Source organism: Anthonomus grandis, chromosome 14 (genome assembly GCF_022605725.1).
Source record: "Anthonomus grandis grandis chromosome 14, icAntGran1.3, whole genome shotgun sequence".
In the NCBI taxonomy this organism is placed as follows: Eukaryota; Metazoa; Arthropoda; class Insecta; order Coleoptera; family Curculionidae; genus Anthonomus; species Anthonomus grandis.
Window position 1 is genome coordinate 16,349,629 of NC_065559.1, and position 19,563 is coordinate 16,369,191.

The 19,563-nt window shown below is 31.7% G+C and overlaps 1 protein-coding gene across 1 annotated transcript in view; it reads left to right on the forward strand.

Moving 5' to 3' along the window:
* Nucleotides 1–4,749: 4,749 nt before the first annotated feature.
* The window catches only part of LOC126744437 (uncharacterized), a 48,809-nt gene continuing 33,995 nt past the window's right edge, over nt 4,750–19,563 (forward strand). The window contains exons 1-2 of the mRNA XM_050451855.1: nt 4,750–5,076; nt 17,828–17,955. Coding sequence (XP_050307812.1) covers nt 4,843–5,076; nt 17,828–17,955 — 362 coding nt within the window. The 5' untranslated portion in view covers nt 4,750–4,842. The remainder of the gene's footprint in view (nt 5,077–17,827; nt 17,956–19,563) is intronic.

The following is a 19,563-nucleotide window of genomic DNA, read 5'->3' on the forward strand; positions in this document are numbered from 1 at the left end:
TATCCCCAGAATGTTTTTATTTTTTTATTTATTTTTTTATTTCAGATGGTGAGAGAGTATAAAAAGAAAACCGACAGGGAATTTCCTGAAAGAGATCTAAGAAGAGCTGTAGAGGATATCTTAAATAATATTGGTAGCTTGCGAAAAGTTTCGGAGAGGTATAATGTTACTAAGTCTCGTTTAGCTATTTATGTGAAAAGGGCTAGAGAACGGGGGATAGAAAATATATCTTTAAAACCAAATTTTAAACATCGTCAAATTTTTTCTTCAGGAATGGAACAAGTATTAGCTGAATATTTACTCAAATGTTCATCTATGTTCTATGGATTAACTCCAAAAAAAACTAGACAGCTAGCATTTCAGTTTGCGTCTCGAAATAAGCTTTTAATCCCGGATTCTTGGGCAACACAAGCAATGGCTGGCGAGGAGTGGTTTGCCGGTTTTTTGAGGAGAAATCCAGAACTCTCAATTCGAAAACCTGGAAGCAACATCTCTTGCTCGTATGACGGCGTTTAACAAAACAGTTGTTGGGGAATTCTTTGGCAAGCTCAAAACTGTTTACAGCCGGCATAACTATGAGGCAAGCCAAATTTTTAATTTAGACGAAACAGGGGTTACTACAGTATCGCCTGTTGAAAAAATTGTAGGTAAAAAGGGGGAAAAGCAAATAGGGCAAGTAACATCTAGAGAACGCGGTGAGCTAGTAATCCAAGTTGGAATAATTTGTGCAAATGGAAATGCATTACCACCAGTATGGATTTTTCCCAGAATACGTTTTGACGAGCACCGCATGATGTCTGGAGCTATGCAAGGATCTATGGGTCTTGTGAATAAATCTGGCTGGATGACAACAGATAATTTTATTAAAGTTCTTCAGTTTTTCCAACTAAATATCAGATGTAGTAAAAATAACCCCGTGTTACTGATATTGGATAACCATGAATCCCATTTAAGTGATGATAGCATAACATTTTGCATAGAAAATGGTAATGAAGTTTTGACCTTACCTCCGCATACATCAAATAAATTACAACCTCTTGACCGATCTGTTTTTGGACCTTTCAAGAGATATTTTTCCGAAGCTGCCAATTCTTGGATGATGACTCATCCAAATGAAACTCTTTCTATTTACTCACTTGCGGAGCTATGCTCAAAGGCCTGGGATCGTGCTGCTACACCAGAAAATATAAAGTCTGGCTTTCGTAAAAGTGGAATTTTTTCCTTTTGATCGGGACATATTTCAAGAACACGAGTTTTTGTGTTCGTCAGTTTTAAATCGACCTGCTCCAGATGTCATTACCAATCAATCTAGTGGAAGCTGTATTTTCGCCGAAACAGAAAACCTAGATGAAAACCTAATTCCAGCCACTCACGGAAATCGCGCTGCCGATGAAACCTCAACTAGCACTAGCGTTACTGGGACTGCTAAAAGTCCTTTAAATATATCTAACTTTATTACACCAGACAAAATAAGTCCTTATCCAAAGGCGGAACCCCGAAAACCTATGAGAAAAGGAAGAAAACGAGGAAAATGTATGATAGTTACTGACACTCCAGAAAAAGAAGAATTATTGGCAAGAAAGAAGCCTCCTCCAAAAAAGGTTAGGGAGATTAAAAGAAAAGTTCTAGTAGAAAGTGACTCTAGTGATGAAGAGATAAATGAAGAACTAACAAAAGATTCCTCCTCAGAGTGGGAGGAAGTTCCGGGAAAAACACCATTTTCTGGAAGAAATTATGTTGAAGAACGAAAACTTTTCGACGGATTTTAGGTTCGATTTTTTAAAAGAATGATTTCATCAAATCGCTTCAAAATTACAGAAGAAGAATCTTCTTTTGTAACATTCGGAGAAGTAATAGCTGTGCTTCCAAAAGGTATTGAAGACAGGCGTTCTCGTTTTAAAGATTCGATTTATTTCAACGCAGATTTGGCAGAATTTAGTTTAACTTAAATAAAAGTTGAAAACTGGTTGCTTCCTAAATAAATATTTACTCTAAGACTTTTTGTCTTTATTAGTAAATGAATGTCCAAAATATCCCCATATCATGTCCATTATTACCCCAGAGGAGGGGATACATTGGACAAATGACCAAAAATTTTTGATCCCGGTTTAAAAATATTTTTAAATTTATTATTTAAGATAATGCTATGTAGTAATATATTATGACAAAAGTTTGTTTATTACATTAATAAAACCTTATGGATAGAGATTTCTTCGAAAAAAAGTTAAAGATCATTTAATCAAATTTGTCCCATGTATCCTCGGTCTCCCCTATTAATAAGGAATAGATTACACTTTATTTACTTAGGTTACACAGGAATACATCTTTATTGGCAACGTCAAAAACTCTAAACTGACTCGCATTGACTTGTTTAATTATTTTCAAGGTAAAAACTGGCTAAACCACAAAACTGATTAAAATGTCAGGAGACGCGATTTAAAAACCCATAGAACAATTTAGAAATGTTTAAAATTTTGTACATTTTTTTTCCGATGAAGAACCAATAATTTTAAGAGAATATACAAAGCCAACGCAAGCAAGTATACAAATTTTAGAAAATATAAAATAGAAGGGATTTACAAGAATATAACCTAAATTGGGGCCCTCAAACAAGATGAACTACTTAAAAACTAGATACTGTAGGACAAAATAAATAACTCAATGTAAGTAGAACCCTAAATAAACTACAAAATATGCTTAAAACAGTACAAAAATTATGATAATATACAGATCGTGTTTTCGTTCGTTACTTATAGGAAACCGCATAGAAGTGAAATTTTGCAACGTCGCGCGTGTACGAGTGCCTGCGACAGAGCACCGCCCCGGCTGGCCCGAGGACGGAATTATATATCTTTTATCTATGGGGATTAATAAACATCTGACTTTCGTGGGAGCTGCGTCTTTAGCGACAAAATGTCCCAAAATATTACGCGAAAATCCAGGCATTTTTAAAATATTTATTCTAATGCGGGTTTTACAGACATGACAATGTGTAAAACCTGCATAGAATTGTAATCTTAAAATGTTTAATATGCTGTGTTTTGCATAATGAAAATTAAAGCGTTATTCTAATAAAAAATGAAATATCAACTCTGATAAAAATATAATAAAAAATCAGAAATAAAACTCTAATAAACAATATAAAATTTTTTTAAATAAAAGACTCAAATAAACCGCATTCTTTTGCTAAATAAAAACTTAACCTATCGTAAAAGCTATTTCGCACCTCCAAAAGAGTTTCAGGTAAAATGGAATTGGCACCTTCGACAATTTTATTTCGCAACTCCTCTAAATTTGTTGGCCTACAAAATTCATGCTTGTAAATGGTCTGCTTAAGGTACCCCACAGATAAAGGTCATTTGGAGACAAATCTGGAGATCTAGGAGGCCATTTAATATCGCCAGTCCCACTAATACGGCGGTTAGGAAAAGTATTTGTTAAAAATTCTTTTACCCTAGCCGCGTTTTGAGCAGGACAGCCATCTTACTGAAAATAAACCGATCCCAGGTCTACATCAGGTAGGATTTGAATGGCAGGAAGAACTTGGTTTTGCAGCAACTCAAGGTACTTTTGGGCGTTTAAAGTGCCATCAATAAAAAATGGCCCTATAACATTGTCGCCCAAAATACCTGCCCAAACATTCAATTTCTGAGGATACTGGCTACGAAACTGAAAACTTGTGTGCTCGTTTTCCTGATACCAATAACGAACAATGGAAGGATTGTGTTTTCTATGTAATGGAAAAGAAGATTCATCAGAAAACCAAATATTTTTAAAAAAATATTCGTTTTCATTTGCCTTTTCCATCATGGTTTCACAAAATTCCATTCTTCGCCACTGGTCTTCAGGAAATATTTCCTGAGTTTTTGAATACTTGAAACATTTGTACCCATATTTTTCCAGATACGAGCAACAGTTTTATTGCTCATTCCCAGTTCCTCTCCAACACTTCTAGTGGACCGTGTCGAGTCAAGTTCTAGGGTACTGCAAACCATTTCTTTCCGCCGTTCTATATCCTGGACCACTTCAACAGGTGGTTCTTGACGTTTTGTGTGGCATTTTTTACAATCTTGAAGACAAAAAGATGTCTCAAATTTGTAAATTGTAACTTGTTTTTGCACAAGGAATCGGTCTATTCTCAAATGTCACTGAAAACAAATCTCTACATTGTACTGCCGAATTGCCTCCATAAAACCATTTAATTAGTTGAACTCTTTCGGAAGGGGTATAAACAGCCATAGTGAAAAAAACACGAAAATAACGCTCAAAAATTATTAATGCAACGTGCAGTAACACAGCAAAGTAAGGTCTGCTGACTCCCGGTTCAAAAAATAAAAACGAAAAATTCCGCCCCCTGCAAGCTGCAAGCAAGCGGAGTTGCCATTATTTTGGGTAATACGTAGCTCACGATAACACGATCTGTATAAGATATTTACATTTTTTTAACAATATTATTTATTGATAATTTATTATTTCGAGGGGACGCCAGATTCTAATATTTTAATGATTTATAATATTTATAAAAATTTGTTAGGGATTCAACAGAAAAGAAAATCACTGTCACTGAATTACAAATCGATAATGATGCTGCGATATCCTTAGGAAAGACAATCAAAATGAAAACATTATTTAATTATTGCTTAAAGTGCACTATTATAATGGTCTATTTAAGCATTCATAAATATTTGCAAATTTTCTGTTTAATACACCATGACAATAATTTATCGGAATAGTTGATACGAGGAAACAAGTCCGGCGGTCGCGACGCGTTAAATTTAAATTCAACATCGCTTTAATTGAGAGGCTCGAGTTCAATCAGCGATCAGTAATAATTGAACAACGATGGACGCGAGATCATCTGATATAACGTCGATCAAAAGTGGTTTGATCGAAACGAATAACAACGAAGTGTCGTCGGCATATGGTGATCAGGTGACTGATAACTCGCGAAAGAATTCGGAATCGTCGAAAAATTCGAGTCGCATCATTGGAACTAACGATGTTATACCAAACAAGTTTGAGAAACAGCTTTCTTTACAAGATTTGTTTGCCAACAGAAGCAAAAGTGAGAATAAGGTAAAAAAATTGTATCCAAATCTTAAAATGTAATTTCGTTATTTAATATCTCACAAAATATTATAATGTACTTTAAATTAGGGTTGCCAACCCTCTCGATTTAGGCGGGAGCCTCCCGCTTTTTTATTTAACCTTCCGACTCCCGAGACCTTAAACAAACCTCCCCCGTTTTTCGGAAAGTAAAAAAATACGTACGGGATTTTATCCACGTTCTTTATATTAGCTCATAATTGTTTGTTTTCTTGAGGTTGTAATATTGATCTTTCTAACAGTAGTGATTTAAGTAATGAGATTGATTATGTTGGGCAAATAAGTGTTAACGAATGAGCAAGAAAAAAAATTATGGTATTTGATACAAATAATTCAAATTAACAAATGGAGTGTAAAGTTTAATAATGAATGGAGCCAAACTTATTTTTGAATTGTTAGAAAAAAAGATATTTTACAAGTTAAATCTACGATTTGAGAATCACATTTAACAATAAATCACCGCGGAGAAAACGATATAATTAAATACCTAAAAACGGAAAAACACAACAAAATTCATCTAAAGATTCACAAAAAATTATATATTTTTTTTCAAAAATCAATTAGACTAAGATTTAACCGCTCAAACAGAATGTGCTTTTGTCACTCTATCAAACATACTCATAGCTCTTTAAATATATTGTCAGCAAGATGGAGCGCTCGTTCATAATTCAAGAGTAGTCAAGGTAGAGAATATTTAAGTGCTCATTTTGATAGATGCTGGATTGGCACACACGGGCTAATCAGATGCCCCCTGAGGTCACCGGACTTAAGTATTTTAAAAATAAAATTTATGCAAATCGGCATAATAATAATCTAATTTTATTAAATTTTTTTTTTTTGTTTTTGTAATTAATTTTCTTGTAATTATAATTTTTAATAGAGTTAATAGTGTTAAATCTGTACCGATATATTTTTCTTGTTTTTAACAATTTTAAGTTAATGTTACAGAGTGATATTTTGAGTTTATGTTTAAATTATAATTAAAGAAATAGGTTTAAATCACATGGCGTTTTAAAAAAGTAATAATTAAATGCATGTGTGGAAAGGTTCATAGCCTACTATTAAAAAAAATTAACATAAATATGGATTTTTGAAGCTAAAATTTATTAAAGAATAAAGGTTGTGATACATCACTGTACTCGTTAAAATATACAATATATCACGTTAAAATATACCATATGACGTTAAAATGTCCATTCAAAAAATACCAAGCTTGTGCCCAATCTTAAAAACAGTGCTCTAAGAAAAATCTTTAAATACGCCTCTGACTTTTATGTAAAAATATCTATTATAAGTGTTCATCTTTTTTCTGTCTTATACAGAGCCTGAAAAATAATAACATCTCCAAAACTTTAACATTTTCGTCTTCGCTCTGTATTTCAGGAACAAAAGTAGTTGGAATATTGTTATTTGTGGCTTTAAAAGTTTTACAAAGAAGTAATATAGGGTCGCGAAAACTGCAAAGCTATATATATCTTAAAAAATTACAGAGATACCCTGCAATCTCATCCAAAATGGGTACACAGTGTAATACCCTTACCTGAACATCCTGTACATTTATTTGACTTTATTCTCTATAATTATTTAAATTTGCAATTATTTTAGTTTACGTTAATTTGATTTCTTTACTTGACAGTTGACTATTCTAATACAATGTCACACTAAAAAATAAGTACATTATAAAAAGAACTTGTTTTTTAACTTTATGCGATTCGACTCATAAACAGTCAAAGATAAATTAAAGATAGCTTGATCCCTTAGAAACGACAATATTCTATAATATTATTTATTACAAATTACTGATTACATTATATTACAAATGAGATGAATTATTCTATGATAAATAACAGTTAATTATATACAGTTTTACGTATCATAGGCCCTTGGTATATTTTTTTAAGCAGAGTTTCCTAAACAATTATTAGAATCAATTACAAAGGATTAACATTTAACAACATAGCGAATAATTTTTCAATGCCCCTTGAACTATGGCTTATCAATTGCTACATGTATGATCAGTTGTTCATCTAATTTACTTGATTTGTAACTGGTAATTCTAAGCAAGAACATGTTAGTTTATTTTTAATTACCATTTATTGGAAGGATAATTAATATTTTAGGAGAAATAAAAAGTATACATTCGTCTACGAGAAACATAATGATTTGATAAAATGTATATGATAAATTATGTGTAATTTTATGTATCACTTAGCAACTTACAAAGCTTATACTTAATTTACTGATATTTCTTAAAGTGAATTTTGTATACATAATTAAGTGTTATTTAAACTTAATAATTTGATGTAAATATCTCGTACATTAGGCTAGTATGTATTGTCAATAAAACTCTAAGCAGTGAAGGACGTCAGTTTTAACCAAATATTTCTTTTTATTGAGCAAACAACCCAATAAGTAAGTAATAGTATAGAAGAAAAACAACAATTTTGATATTGCAATATGCTGCGTAAGCACTCAACCTTAAGCAGTTTCGCTAAATATTAATGGTAATAATGTATCACAACTTTTATTATAGATGTATTATACAAAAAGGTTAGTTAAAAAATGAATGAAAAGATTAAATAATAATAATGGGATTTTCGCATTTTACCTGCACTATTTATCTTACAAACATAAATACCTTACCTTAAATAATAGAAATCAGAATTCAGTAGTTTTATTTTAAATATACAGTCTCTAAGAAATAAAATGGACGAGCTTCATCTTTTACTTGATTCATGTGATTTTCCTGATATTGTATTACTAACTGAGCACTGGTTAAAGCCTAACGAATGTTTCTTAATATCTGATTATATGCCTATATCAATTTTTTGTCGGCAACACTCCATACATGGAGGAACAGCTATTTTAGTTAAACAAACAATTGAAGCTTTTTTCTGTAAAATTAATAAGTAAGATAGCGTTCTGTTGGACAAGGTTTTTGAATTCTCCCTTTGTTTTTGTAAGCGATTTAATTTATATGTTCTTTGAGTTTATAGACCACCCACAGGAGATATTGGTATGTTCCTGGACAAAATTGATTCTCTATTATCCCAATTGTCTCTACACTCCATAGTTATATTGGCTGGTGACTTTAATATTAACTTCACTGATGTAAGCTTACTATCATATCATACATCCCTTTTAAATATATTGGAATCTTATGACTTAAAGATGCAAGTTCTTTCACCCACACGTATAACATCCTCATCTGCAACTACTATTGATTATTTGTGTACAAATTTAAATGATGTGTCATGTAGAGTACTCTCATCTGGTATTTCTGACCATGAAGCCATTCTCGCTAGGATTCCATGCAACACTGTATTTCCTTCATCTCATTATATAGGAAGAATTTTCAGCAGAGCAAATTTTAATGCTTTTTCTTCTACTACAGCTTTGGTTAATTGGAATGCAGTTGAAATGGCTCCTGACCCGTTTACTTTGTTATTTCATGTGACAAGATCAATCAGTATTTTCCTAAAAAGAGGCTTAAAATGAAAAATAGAAAACCATGGGTCACAGCAGGATTCAGAACGTCAGCTAAAAACCTCCGTTTTTTGGCTAAGTTGTGCAAGTTTACAACTAATGCAAACATTATTCTTTATCATCAGAAATATCGTAGTCTATACAGAAAGACGATAAAAGCAGCAAAGGTTAAATATTATAGTGACCGCTTGAATATGTCCTCAAATAGGCAGAGAGAATGTTGGTCAATTATAAATGACTTCAGGCATTCTCACAAGAAAGTTTCAGAACCAGAAGTAAGACCAAATAGTTTAAATGATTATTACTGTAATATTCCTCATTTATTGCTCAAGGATGTGAATACTAATATTGATCCTTTGCATTATATTTAACAAGTGTCAGTTCAAAATTCTTTTTTCTTTTATCCTGTTAGCCTTCCTGACGTTAGAGATGCAATTAAAAGCTTAAAAAACCATTAATCAGCTGGGATATTATCAAAATTACTACTCCTTTTGCCTGACTCAGCATTGAATGCCTTAGCTTCTGCCATAAACAATTCCTTTCATAATGGCAACTTTCCAGCATGTTTGAGGGAGGCAGTGGTTATCCCTCTTTATAAGGGTGGAGATTTGAGTGAGCCTTGTAATTTCCGTCCAATTTCTATATTATCTACCCTCTCCGAGATAGTTGAAAAACTTGCAAAAATCAGAATTTTGTCTTTTTTACAACATAATTGCATTTTATCTGCAAATCAGTTTGGATTTCAAACAAGAAAAGACTCATGACGCTGTTTTCGGCTTTTTGGAGAGTGTCTATGTGTCTTTAAATTCTGGAGTCCGCGGCGGCAGTGTTTTGCGATTTATCCAAGGAATTTGATTGTGTAGATCATGGAATCCTGCTATCTAAGCTCAATAATTATGGCTTTAGAGGTGTGGCATTGCAATGGCTGGAATCCTATCTATCTAATCGTACCCAAAGAGTTACAGTATCTGGATGTTTATCCGATTCCAGATCCCTTAAAACTGGAGTACCTCGGGGTTCAGTGTTAGGACTACTATTATTTTTACTCTATGTAAATAATTTGGGTTCATTAAAACTGCAGGGCAAGGTGGTTCAGTTTGCCCTTACCAATCTCTACATCCTCCCTCACCAAAACTCACTTATATACTTTAGCAAAAAAATTTACAACCATGTTCCTCTATGTATCAGACAAATTTTAGAAGTTAAGAAATTTAAAAAGGAATTAATATCACTTTTATTATCCAGGGCATATTATAGCCTTGGCGATTTTTTTAATGATACCTTTTAACCTGTGCTCTGACATCATTTTAGTGTTTTAGTTTTGTTTCCTATTAAATAATTTAATGTACTTCCTCTAAATTCTGTTTTATTGACAGCTTTACTTATTTTTTAATCAAGTTTATCAAAAGGATGCTTTTTTTTCTCAATCTGTTTTGTTATGATTAATTTTGGTAATGTGTGTAAATTTTATGGTAAAGTGTTTTAGATGTTATGTTTGTTTGAAATTTGAAATTTAAAGTGAATTTGGAATTTTTTAGTTTTTAGGATGCTTGTACACAAGATTTTGTTGTCTTACGTAATATAGCACATTTTCTTTCTTTCTTTCTTTCTTGTGTCTTGAGTGTGTCTTTATGGTTTACTTCTAGTACCTCCACTTCTTAGTGTAAACGTGCGCCGGATGGCACGGGTGGAAAAAGAGGCGTATTCACCTAAATAAACCATAATAAAGAAAATGTAATGCTATTTTAAAAGATGAATCATAACATACTCCTTTCATTTTATGAACAAGGGTGAATAACGCTTCCGCTAAGGGGTTGAATTTTATCACTATAACGATGAAATTTATATTATTTTTATTTAATAAATGGAACCCCTTACTAAACATATTATAATTTTAGTTCTGAGTTATTAACTTGTATGTTCGATATTCTAGATGTACTTGGTAAACTGCAGGTGTATCAAATGCAGACAAGGTAAATGTGTCAAACATTTAAACATTTAACATCTCCTGATTTAAGTTCTTTTTTAATGATAATGGATCGATAATTCCTTTCCTCCATTACCAAAATATACCTCTGATAATTAAATAACAATCACCCAGTATAGAATCTTCATGGCTGAAATAAATACTTTATGTAAAAGTAAGCAAGAATATTTCATCGAAAACATACCGCAAGTCATTACAGATTGGGAAATTATTTTTTGAAAAGATTGAAAAACTAGTTTGTTTCTAAGAGGAACAAACCTTGATGCAGAAAACATATTTCTCATAAAAGTGTACTTTTAATTCCCTACACGTTTTTACATAGTTTTTGAAAATCGATCCGCTCTTTGAAAATGTGGAGCTTTAAAATACACCATTCCATTTCACTAAAAAGTAAGCAAATCTATTTAATTTCAAAACTTACTGTATTAGTCAAAGTAAATTCTTTTAAAAAAATGCGCTGCTTATTTTCAAATAATTTATTTTAGTATGCAATTTTTGGGCTCGTGCTTAACATTTAGATAGGCCAGTTAGTGGTGACTTGAGTTTGAAGCGCTTGAAAATTTTTGAATATTTCTAAATTTGTTAGTTATGGTGTACTCAATTGCAGAAAGGATAGAAATAATTGAGCTTTTTTTTCAAAAACTATGAATGTATAATATTTAACCAAAAAGCATGAGGACAAACATATTTCTGCGAAGATAGTTCACGAATTGGCTATATTTCGCTATATAAACAGGTTCTGTTTATAACAGAAAGAGGCAAGTTATAAATCCAGTACTAAATAAACCAACGTACAGTATAGGAATAAGTTGCGACGCTAACCACAGAACAATTGGCTGTTGCCCCGAGCGTGATCGTAAAGGCTCGAACAAATATTAAATAAATACAATTTCCGACGACTTTGATCGTCGCTTGCAAACTTCAGAAATTATGACTGAACGAGCGATTGATGACAATTTTCTATTTAATGTGTGTTTTTTGGATGAGTGTAATTTCTTATTGTTGAATCTGCTAGTGGCGATTCACAAGTCACAGGGCTGAAGTACCTACACACACAACACCTCCAGAAGATGAATGTATTCTATTATTGTAGCTATATTATAATATAATTTTAGAAATTACAAGTCTTTTTTTCCTTCATGAATTTATTACAAAATGCCTTTGACCCTACTCTAACAAATATCATACAAGGAACAAAAATTTACGTCCGTACTAAGAAGAATCTCCGCATTTTTGCTATACGTGCCCAATTATTTAAATGACATGATTTAACTAACTTAACAACCAAAACGCCTTTTTAAAAAATATAATTTTATTTGAAAATTAATAAATACAAAATTACATGCTAATTGTCTTAGCGACTTCAGTTGACTAACTCGTTAATAAACAATGAAACAGTTTTGTTATAATAAAGTGCAGGGTCAGCAGCTAGTGGCTTCCATGGTTGTACAGGGTGGCTCGTCACATAACTCATGTTTACAAGACGAAGGGTTGCATTTCATATTTCTTTTCGGTTACCTTAAGTATCTTTGATTTTAATCTACAGTATTCCATGAGGTACTATCCTACGGTCAACGTGTTTTTAGATCTTAGCTAAAAGTTATTTCAATAAGAAAGAGTTTATATAACAATACGTTTTTCAATAAATAATTATGGAAACTCAAAAGCCGACTACAAAATCATAAACTAACTCAAGTCAACCTTTCGTTACATTTCAAACAAGCAGCGCTCGTCCTATTCAAGAATTTGAAGCGAAGCTCCCTGGATCTAAATGAAGCCTAACGTAAAAAAAATATTGAGATGCAACATCAAAGAAATTATCAGACAGTTAACCAACATAATATTGCAAGCATTTAAACCGTACAAGTACTCTATATCCAGTTAGTAACTGTATTCAGCTGCCATATAATTCAGAAAATGAATATTTACTACGCAACAAAAGACTCACTCACAAAGAACCAATAACTTAAGGCTAACTCAGAAATCGTCATATGATCTCGCCACAATATCTGAGAATAATACGCATTATCAAAATAGTTTTAACTTTTTATTTAAGTTGCTTATAAGTCATACTATCACGTTATTTTCTTTTACAAATAAAAGTTAAAAAAAAAGCTTTTTTCGTAGATTCCAGTTAACTCACCCGGTCAGTTAAAAGGCCGGTCAGATTAAGATTAAAACTCAAGGTAAAAATAGCTGTTTGCTATAAATATATTACTAACTACTTAGCACGAACAGAATAAATAATCGATAAATCTATTTACAACATACAGAAAGCTTTTCTCATATTCATTTAAAACTTTTATGTTATCGGGATCTGTTTCTTGTGCCTAACACGAAGCGTTTACCAGCTTAATTTATAGGAATTTGTTTAGCATTATCTGTGCAAATGTATGATAAAAAATTTTATTATAAATATCGGGTTAACTATGACGGATACTTTTGAATTATTGGAAAATATTATTTGATAGATATATAGGTATATTATTAGAACATGTATAATATTACAAACGCATATTTGAATTAATTTATGAAATATGTTTTTTCACGTGCTCATATACATGCAAGGTGATATACTCGAGGAGCCAAAAAATTATAAAAAAATAGTTAAAGCATATTCTTCGATGGAGAATAATCTGAAATGTTTTCTTAGTTAGTCTGCTGTCACTTTGATCGTTCCGCCAGCCACTCTAACATAAAATTTTTATATGTCAATCTCCTACTTCTGATACCGTATTTTAAAACCCAGAACTACTTTTTAGTTTTACCTAATATAATTTTAATAAATTTTATTTGTTGTAATAGTTTTTATTTAAAAAAACTCTCATAATTTCCTCTTGAAATGACAGTATGCAATAGGAAAATATGGAGCTAACGAAATGATGCGCCTGTAACTGGCCGGATACAGAGTATTTTAATATTCCGTAATTTAAATTACTTAACAATTTAATACTCCGGATCAAATTATAATGAAGGGAATATGTGAGAAATAACTAAAAATGCATTTAAAATATTAAAAAGCTATGGGAAATTGGAGCAAAGAGTAAATTTAAACTTTTTATATATTATTAATATTTGCACTATACTGCGAAAAATCATATGGCCATTTTAAACCAGATTTGCAGAGATGCATTTAACATTTTAAGTGACTCTAATGGCCATAGTAACGATGATCCGGACAGAATAATTCAGTTATATGAAATTATGATAGATTATTACAATTACAGTAAAACTTTAGCTAGTAAAAAATATTTAGTTTAGTGACAGGTTGCCCAACAAAATTGTCTTACACGAAATGTGAAAGTCTACATGAATTTACAGAATCGCAAACACAGTATATCCAAAAAATTAAGTTTGAGTAGAAAAATAAATAGAAAAGTCTAGCGAATAAGTCTCACATATTTAAAAATTTCAACTGTATTGTTAATTAAAAATATAATTACAATGCATTTAAGTGAGACTCGCAGAATAATAAATATACTTAGCTGTGGTGAGAAAACTGGAATACACAACAAACTTAATCTTCTTGAATAATCTTCCACAATAAATATACCAATAGAGAACCTGTAAGTCAGTCTGCTATTAGTAGAATTGAGGCTAAGTAGACAGGCTGGAACTATTAAGGATCTTGGTAGACCAGGAAGGACTGGCATTCCTAATGATAAAAAAACTGAACATCCCGTAAATAGGCATAATTTTATATAATACATAAGTACTGGGCGTCCGAATCTATTATAATTTAGGGAACTTTGACGGAAGAGTATTATAATGACTTTTTAGTGAAGGACTTCATTTCAGCACTGACGATACTGTATTCTGATATAAATGAAACCCAGATATGCTAAACTAAGCGTTATAAGCGTTTCAACAGGATAGGGCTCCTTCTCACTATTCTGCCATTGTTAAAAGATTTCTAGATAATGATTTCCCAAAAGAGTGAATAAACAGACGTGGATCAATAGTGTGGCCACCTAAGTTGTTCGACATTAACATTGGACTACTTTCCTTTAGGTTATGTCAAAAATTAAGTGTATAAATTTAAACTACACACGCTTAATATTCTCAAAGATCACATTGGTAATGTAATTCTGAATATTTCTCCATTCCAATTCAGTTGAAAGTGTACAGCAACAAATTATCGATCGTCTGGGGTACTGCAAAGCAGTGGCGAAGCGTGAACTTTTCTTTCGGGTAGACAAACAATAAAAATCGTTAATTAGAAAAAAATGTGTATTCAATATTATTCACTTTAATGAAATAGAGAATGAAAGCGCATAGAATATTAACTTAAAGAGAAAAATATGTAGTGATATAAAAAATAAAAAAATTATTACTACTAGCATAAAAAGATAGATAGATAAAAATAAATACTACTTACAAAAAAACACAACATAGGTATAACCATAACTTATAGGTCTATAATGTCCATTATTTTAAAATTAATTAAAGACAAATAAAAACACAACTAAAATACAATTGCCAATATCAAACAGTCGTTCATAAATAACCCCTAAAATATCCAGTAAAAAAATCTTTTCTATACACCCAAAAATAAAAATACAAATTATTAAATTATAATGGGCAGTTTGAATAAGAATTCAGTAAAAGCTAAAACTTACATTTTCCTAGCAAATGCTTATTTTGCAATGGATAAAAGTAAGTAGTAACTTTTACTAATTAATACAATAGCAAAAGATAAAGTTGTTAGCATTGTCTAAAAATGGTGGGAATAAAGATAAGCAATTACTAAGAATATTAAGGAAAAGCTTACATTTTTGCAAGCTTGTTAGACCCTGGCTTAAAAATTTACTATTATTAAACAGTTTGATAGAAATGGCTGCATTTATGAATATAAGATCTGTAAAATTTTATCCCGAAAGAAAAGAAAGTCGTACCGAAGAATACCACGATCTGTATAGATTTAGTGAAGAAATTGTTGAGTGGATAGCTAACCATTTTTTGGAGCCAAAAGTGGAGACTACGGTTGTGCATTGAGTCCAAAAAAAAATTTCTAAGTGATTCTGGATTTCAAATAAGGATCAGAAAAGAAGGAGTTCATAGAACAACAATATGTAAAACGATATCTCAGGTTTTACCAAAAATAGTTGAAAAGGCAGGAATTTGGATGAAATTTCCTACAAAAAAACTCGACTGAGCAGGCAATCAACGAATGGGTAGAGTTGTATAGATTTCCCTGTGCTTTTGGTGCAAATGACACTCATGTACCAATAATAACGCCATCGCTACATGGTGACAAGTATATGAATAGGAAAGGATGATGTAGTATAAATGTGCAAGCAACTTGTGACGCAAAAGAAATTTTTACATCCGTAGATGCTCAATGGCCTGGCTCGGTGCACGACAGTCGTATTTTAGGTAGACCAAACATTTTTGGTATGATGAGAAGGCGTCAACAAAACTATGGACTTATTTTAGACGATAAAGGGTACGGCATAACACAATTGGATGATTTATCAAATAAAAACTTAATTAAAAAGTAAATACTTAAAATATCTAGCTTTCGCTAGTAAGTAAAAGCAAAAGGTTATTCACTTAAATTTCAGTAAGTGCTATTAGTAAAAGCTAAAGCTTATACTTCTGACTAAAAGCAAAAGCTAACTTTTTATTCACACTGCCCAATAGCACGCGCCCGCACCAAATGCCAAATGCAGATTTATCAAAAAACAAAACTGAAGATGTATTGCGGCCGACCAGATCAAGCGTGTCCATAAACAATAACCCTCAAGAGCATAATAAAATAGCTGGTCGACTTCGATAGACAAAAGCTCAAATGTCTTTCCCGCGAGTAAATTTTGCATACGTAATAGGCTGAATACTGTTGCGGCCGGACCTCTGTCACCTGCTTGATGCGTATATGGTTCGATTAGATGCTCCAAATTTCCGAAGACAAATATCAATGTGTCCTTCGGGGGCTCATATACATTAATTGGGTGTCAGCCCTGCATTTTTATTTTAATTGGTGCGTCAGGCGGGGCGCGCCTTAGATATTATAGATAGATAGATATTCTAGCCGTTTAGAGACTATATAATATTAGTAAGGAGAGCGACTACATTCTGTGTTATTTTTTTTTAAATTTGAATTCAACAATTACATGAAATAATTACGTAATAAATTAATGACAAATAACTGGATAATTTTGGGTAGACAGTGTCTACCTTGTCTACTCATACGCTTCGCCACTGCTGCAAAGCTTTTAATGTAAATTATAGCTACTAGAAAGAGCAGCCGACGTTCGTTGGAATTTAACTGCGTTAATGGCGATCACTCTAGCATTTGATAAAATAAATTTTTAGAATATTAAATGTACATTTATAATTTATGGTGTAATAAGGTGTAATTATTTTGTGAACATATATTCGGTGCATATATTTTAAGAGCGTATTGAAGCGAGAGAGCGATTTAAAATAAGACTTTTTTTCTATTAACTTATGTTTTAAAATGCTTTTGCTCAGAGCATCACTGCGGTCCGCGCAAATTGCTTAAAGAAAATTGATTATTTTGAACACTAACAACAGTTATATCTAAAATCTTTTAAAAATTTGTAAGTCGTTTTTTTTAGTTTTTGTGTTTCGTGTTTTTGACATTTTTCCCAGAAGTGGCGTAATCCAAAACCCATATCTTAGTTTCCGATAAGAACTTTGAAAATGTAGAACACCACTTAGTTACTTTTTTGCTAAATTAATAGTTTAATCGGGTTTAATAATACTTCCGTTTTATTAATCAGCGTTTTCTCAAAAACTTGAGAAGCATCCAAAAAACGGTTACTTGCATTTTTTCAGGAGATTTGACGCATAACTATGTTCACGGTTCTAAATAATCAATTTTTATCAAGCTATTTTCACGTGCTGTAGGTCAGAGAGGGGTCATATCTCAGTCATACTCTCGGGGTCAGTCTTATTTTGTCTCCAGTAATACGCTCTGAAAATATGTGCACTAAATTTTATAACACACTGTCTATCATATAGCTAAGACATTAAACATAAAAGATCTCGAGTATAAAGCAAGTTCCATTTAAGCAAAAATAGTTTTTCTGTCACAGTTTTTTGACCGACACCCTTGATGCCAAAATACACTCGATCCAAAAATAAATACGATGAAGGATTTTTTCAACAAAAAACCCCTTTTATTGAATTTTTCCGTTTTAAATTTCCATTTCGAAATCACAACTTTCTATGGAATATATAAATATATAGTAAATAATATTTTTATTTTATTTATATTTTTAGGCATCATTACAAAGAAAGCGGTCAAACTCAGATGGAGGCATAAGTTCACAACCGGAAAATGCTGAGGCCTTTCCCAGCTTACCTAATTCCGTGTTACAAAAGTTGGGACTTTATGGTGACGTAAATAGGTTAGTGATATGGTGGTAATTTTTAGAATTTACTAAACAGATAGATAATCGGTATATTAAATGCAAAAAGTTATTTGCCAACAACAGAAATAGATGATTGATATTTAGATGTTAATATATATAATAATTAATATATAGATCATAATAAGGTAGGTATTCGATTATGGTAGGTAAACGATATATTATTACAAACATGCTTATTTCAAAACTGAAGCCTTTATTTAGTATATTAATAATGCATAGAATATACATAGATTGATAAAGTTGTTATAACTAATTATAGATTGGCGATGTTGGTTGGTCGGTAGTAGCTGGCACATTCCAGTAAATTATACCTACTAGAGTAAAATTTAAGTCGGATGTTACGTTATTATTTCTATCATCGATTTTCATTGGGACGAATAGTAGTCAGACCTTGTCATTTAACTTTCTTTAAATTATGGCCTTCTGAGTGAGAAATGGGGTAGTGTATAAAGCTTTTTAAGTTATGCTAATATTATTAGATATATGATAATATTGTAATAGATTGACTGGGTATGGGGTAATGGATTAATACAATAGAAGGGTCACTAACGATGCAATTTATTAGCGCATTTAAAAAATACTCACACTTTTTAATTGTCTATTGAAATTTACGATAATCGGGTGGTGATCTTAGCTAACTGTTCACTCAAGGTTATTGACTGTCTAAACTATACATAACCCTCATAGACAAACAAAACGATGTTATTTTAAAAGTGATGTTATTTTATATTCTACATGTATGAAGGAACCTGAAACCTAACCTGAAAGACCTGTACCTCAAGAAAAAGAATCTTTGCAGGAAGCCCAATTAAGAAAGTCTTTAGAATATATTACTCAAAACTGTTATGATTATTGGTCATTTTATTGCATTTAGCATATAAGTGACCGCTTTACAGACAATTGTTTTGTCCGATTTTATTAATGATTCGGTATGATCCAACTTAACATGCACCGCATTCCGTTTCTTAAATATGATCTTATCAATGGATAAGACCAACTCTGAGGTAGTATCACCTGATTGTTAGATTAAAAAAAGTCCTTTGTCAAATCTAACAATAAAGCTGAGGTAATTTTTTTATTATTTGATGAAACTTTACAACTTCTGCAAGAGTTCGCCAAATCCAATTACATAATTATTGAGATAATTAAAAACTAGTCTAAAAGATATAAATCAATAAATAAAAGGTGCAATTTTTGAAAAGATTTTTGTTTAAGTTGATGGCACGTTTTTTAATTAAAAAATAAATTGAATCTGAAAATAACTTGCTATAAGTACACACAGTAGGTAAATTTCAACTTTTACTACATTTCATTTCGAATTTTCCGTGGACTTTGCGTCACTCAGCCGCTCAAGTTTCATTATTACTGTTGATTCGTTATAACTTATAAACTAACTAGACTAACACAAATGACCATGACATGATTCAAAGACCACAAACTAGGTAACCCACCGCTGCCAGGTCCGGCCGGGTATATTTTAATTGCTGCACATTTTATATATTTATTTTACCATCAAATATTTTACAAAGTTTGTAAATGTTCCCTGCTTCCTAGTACCGATAACAAAATATCGGTAGTTTATTT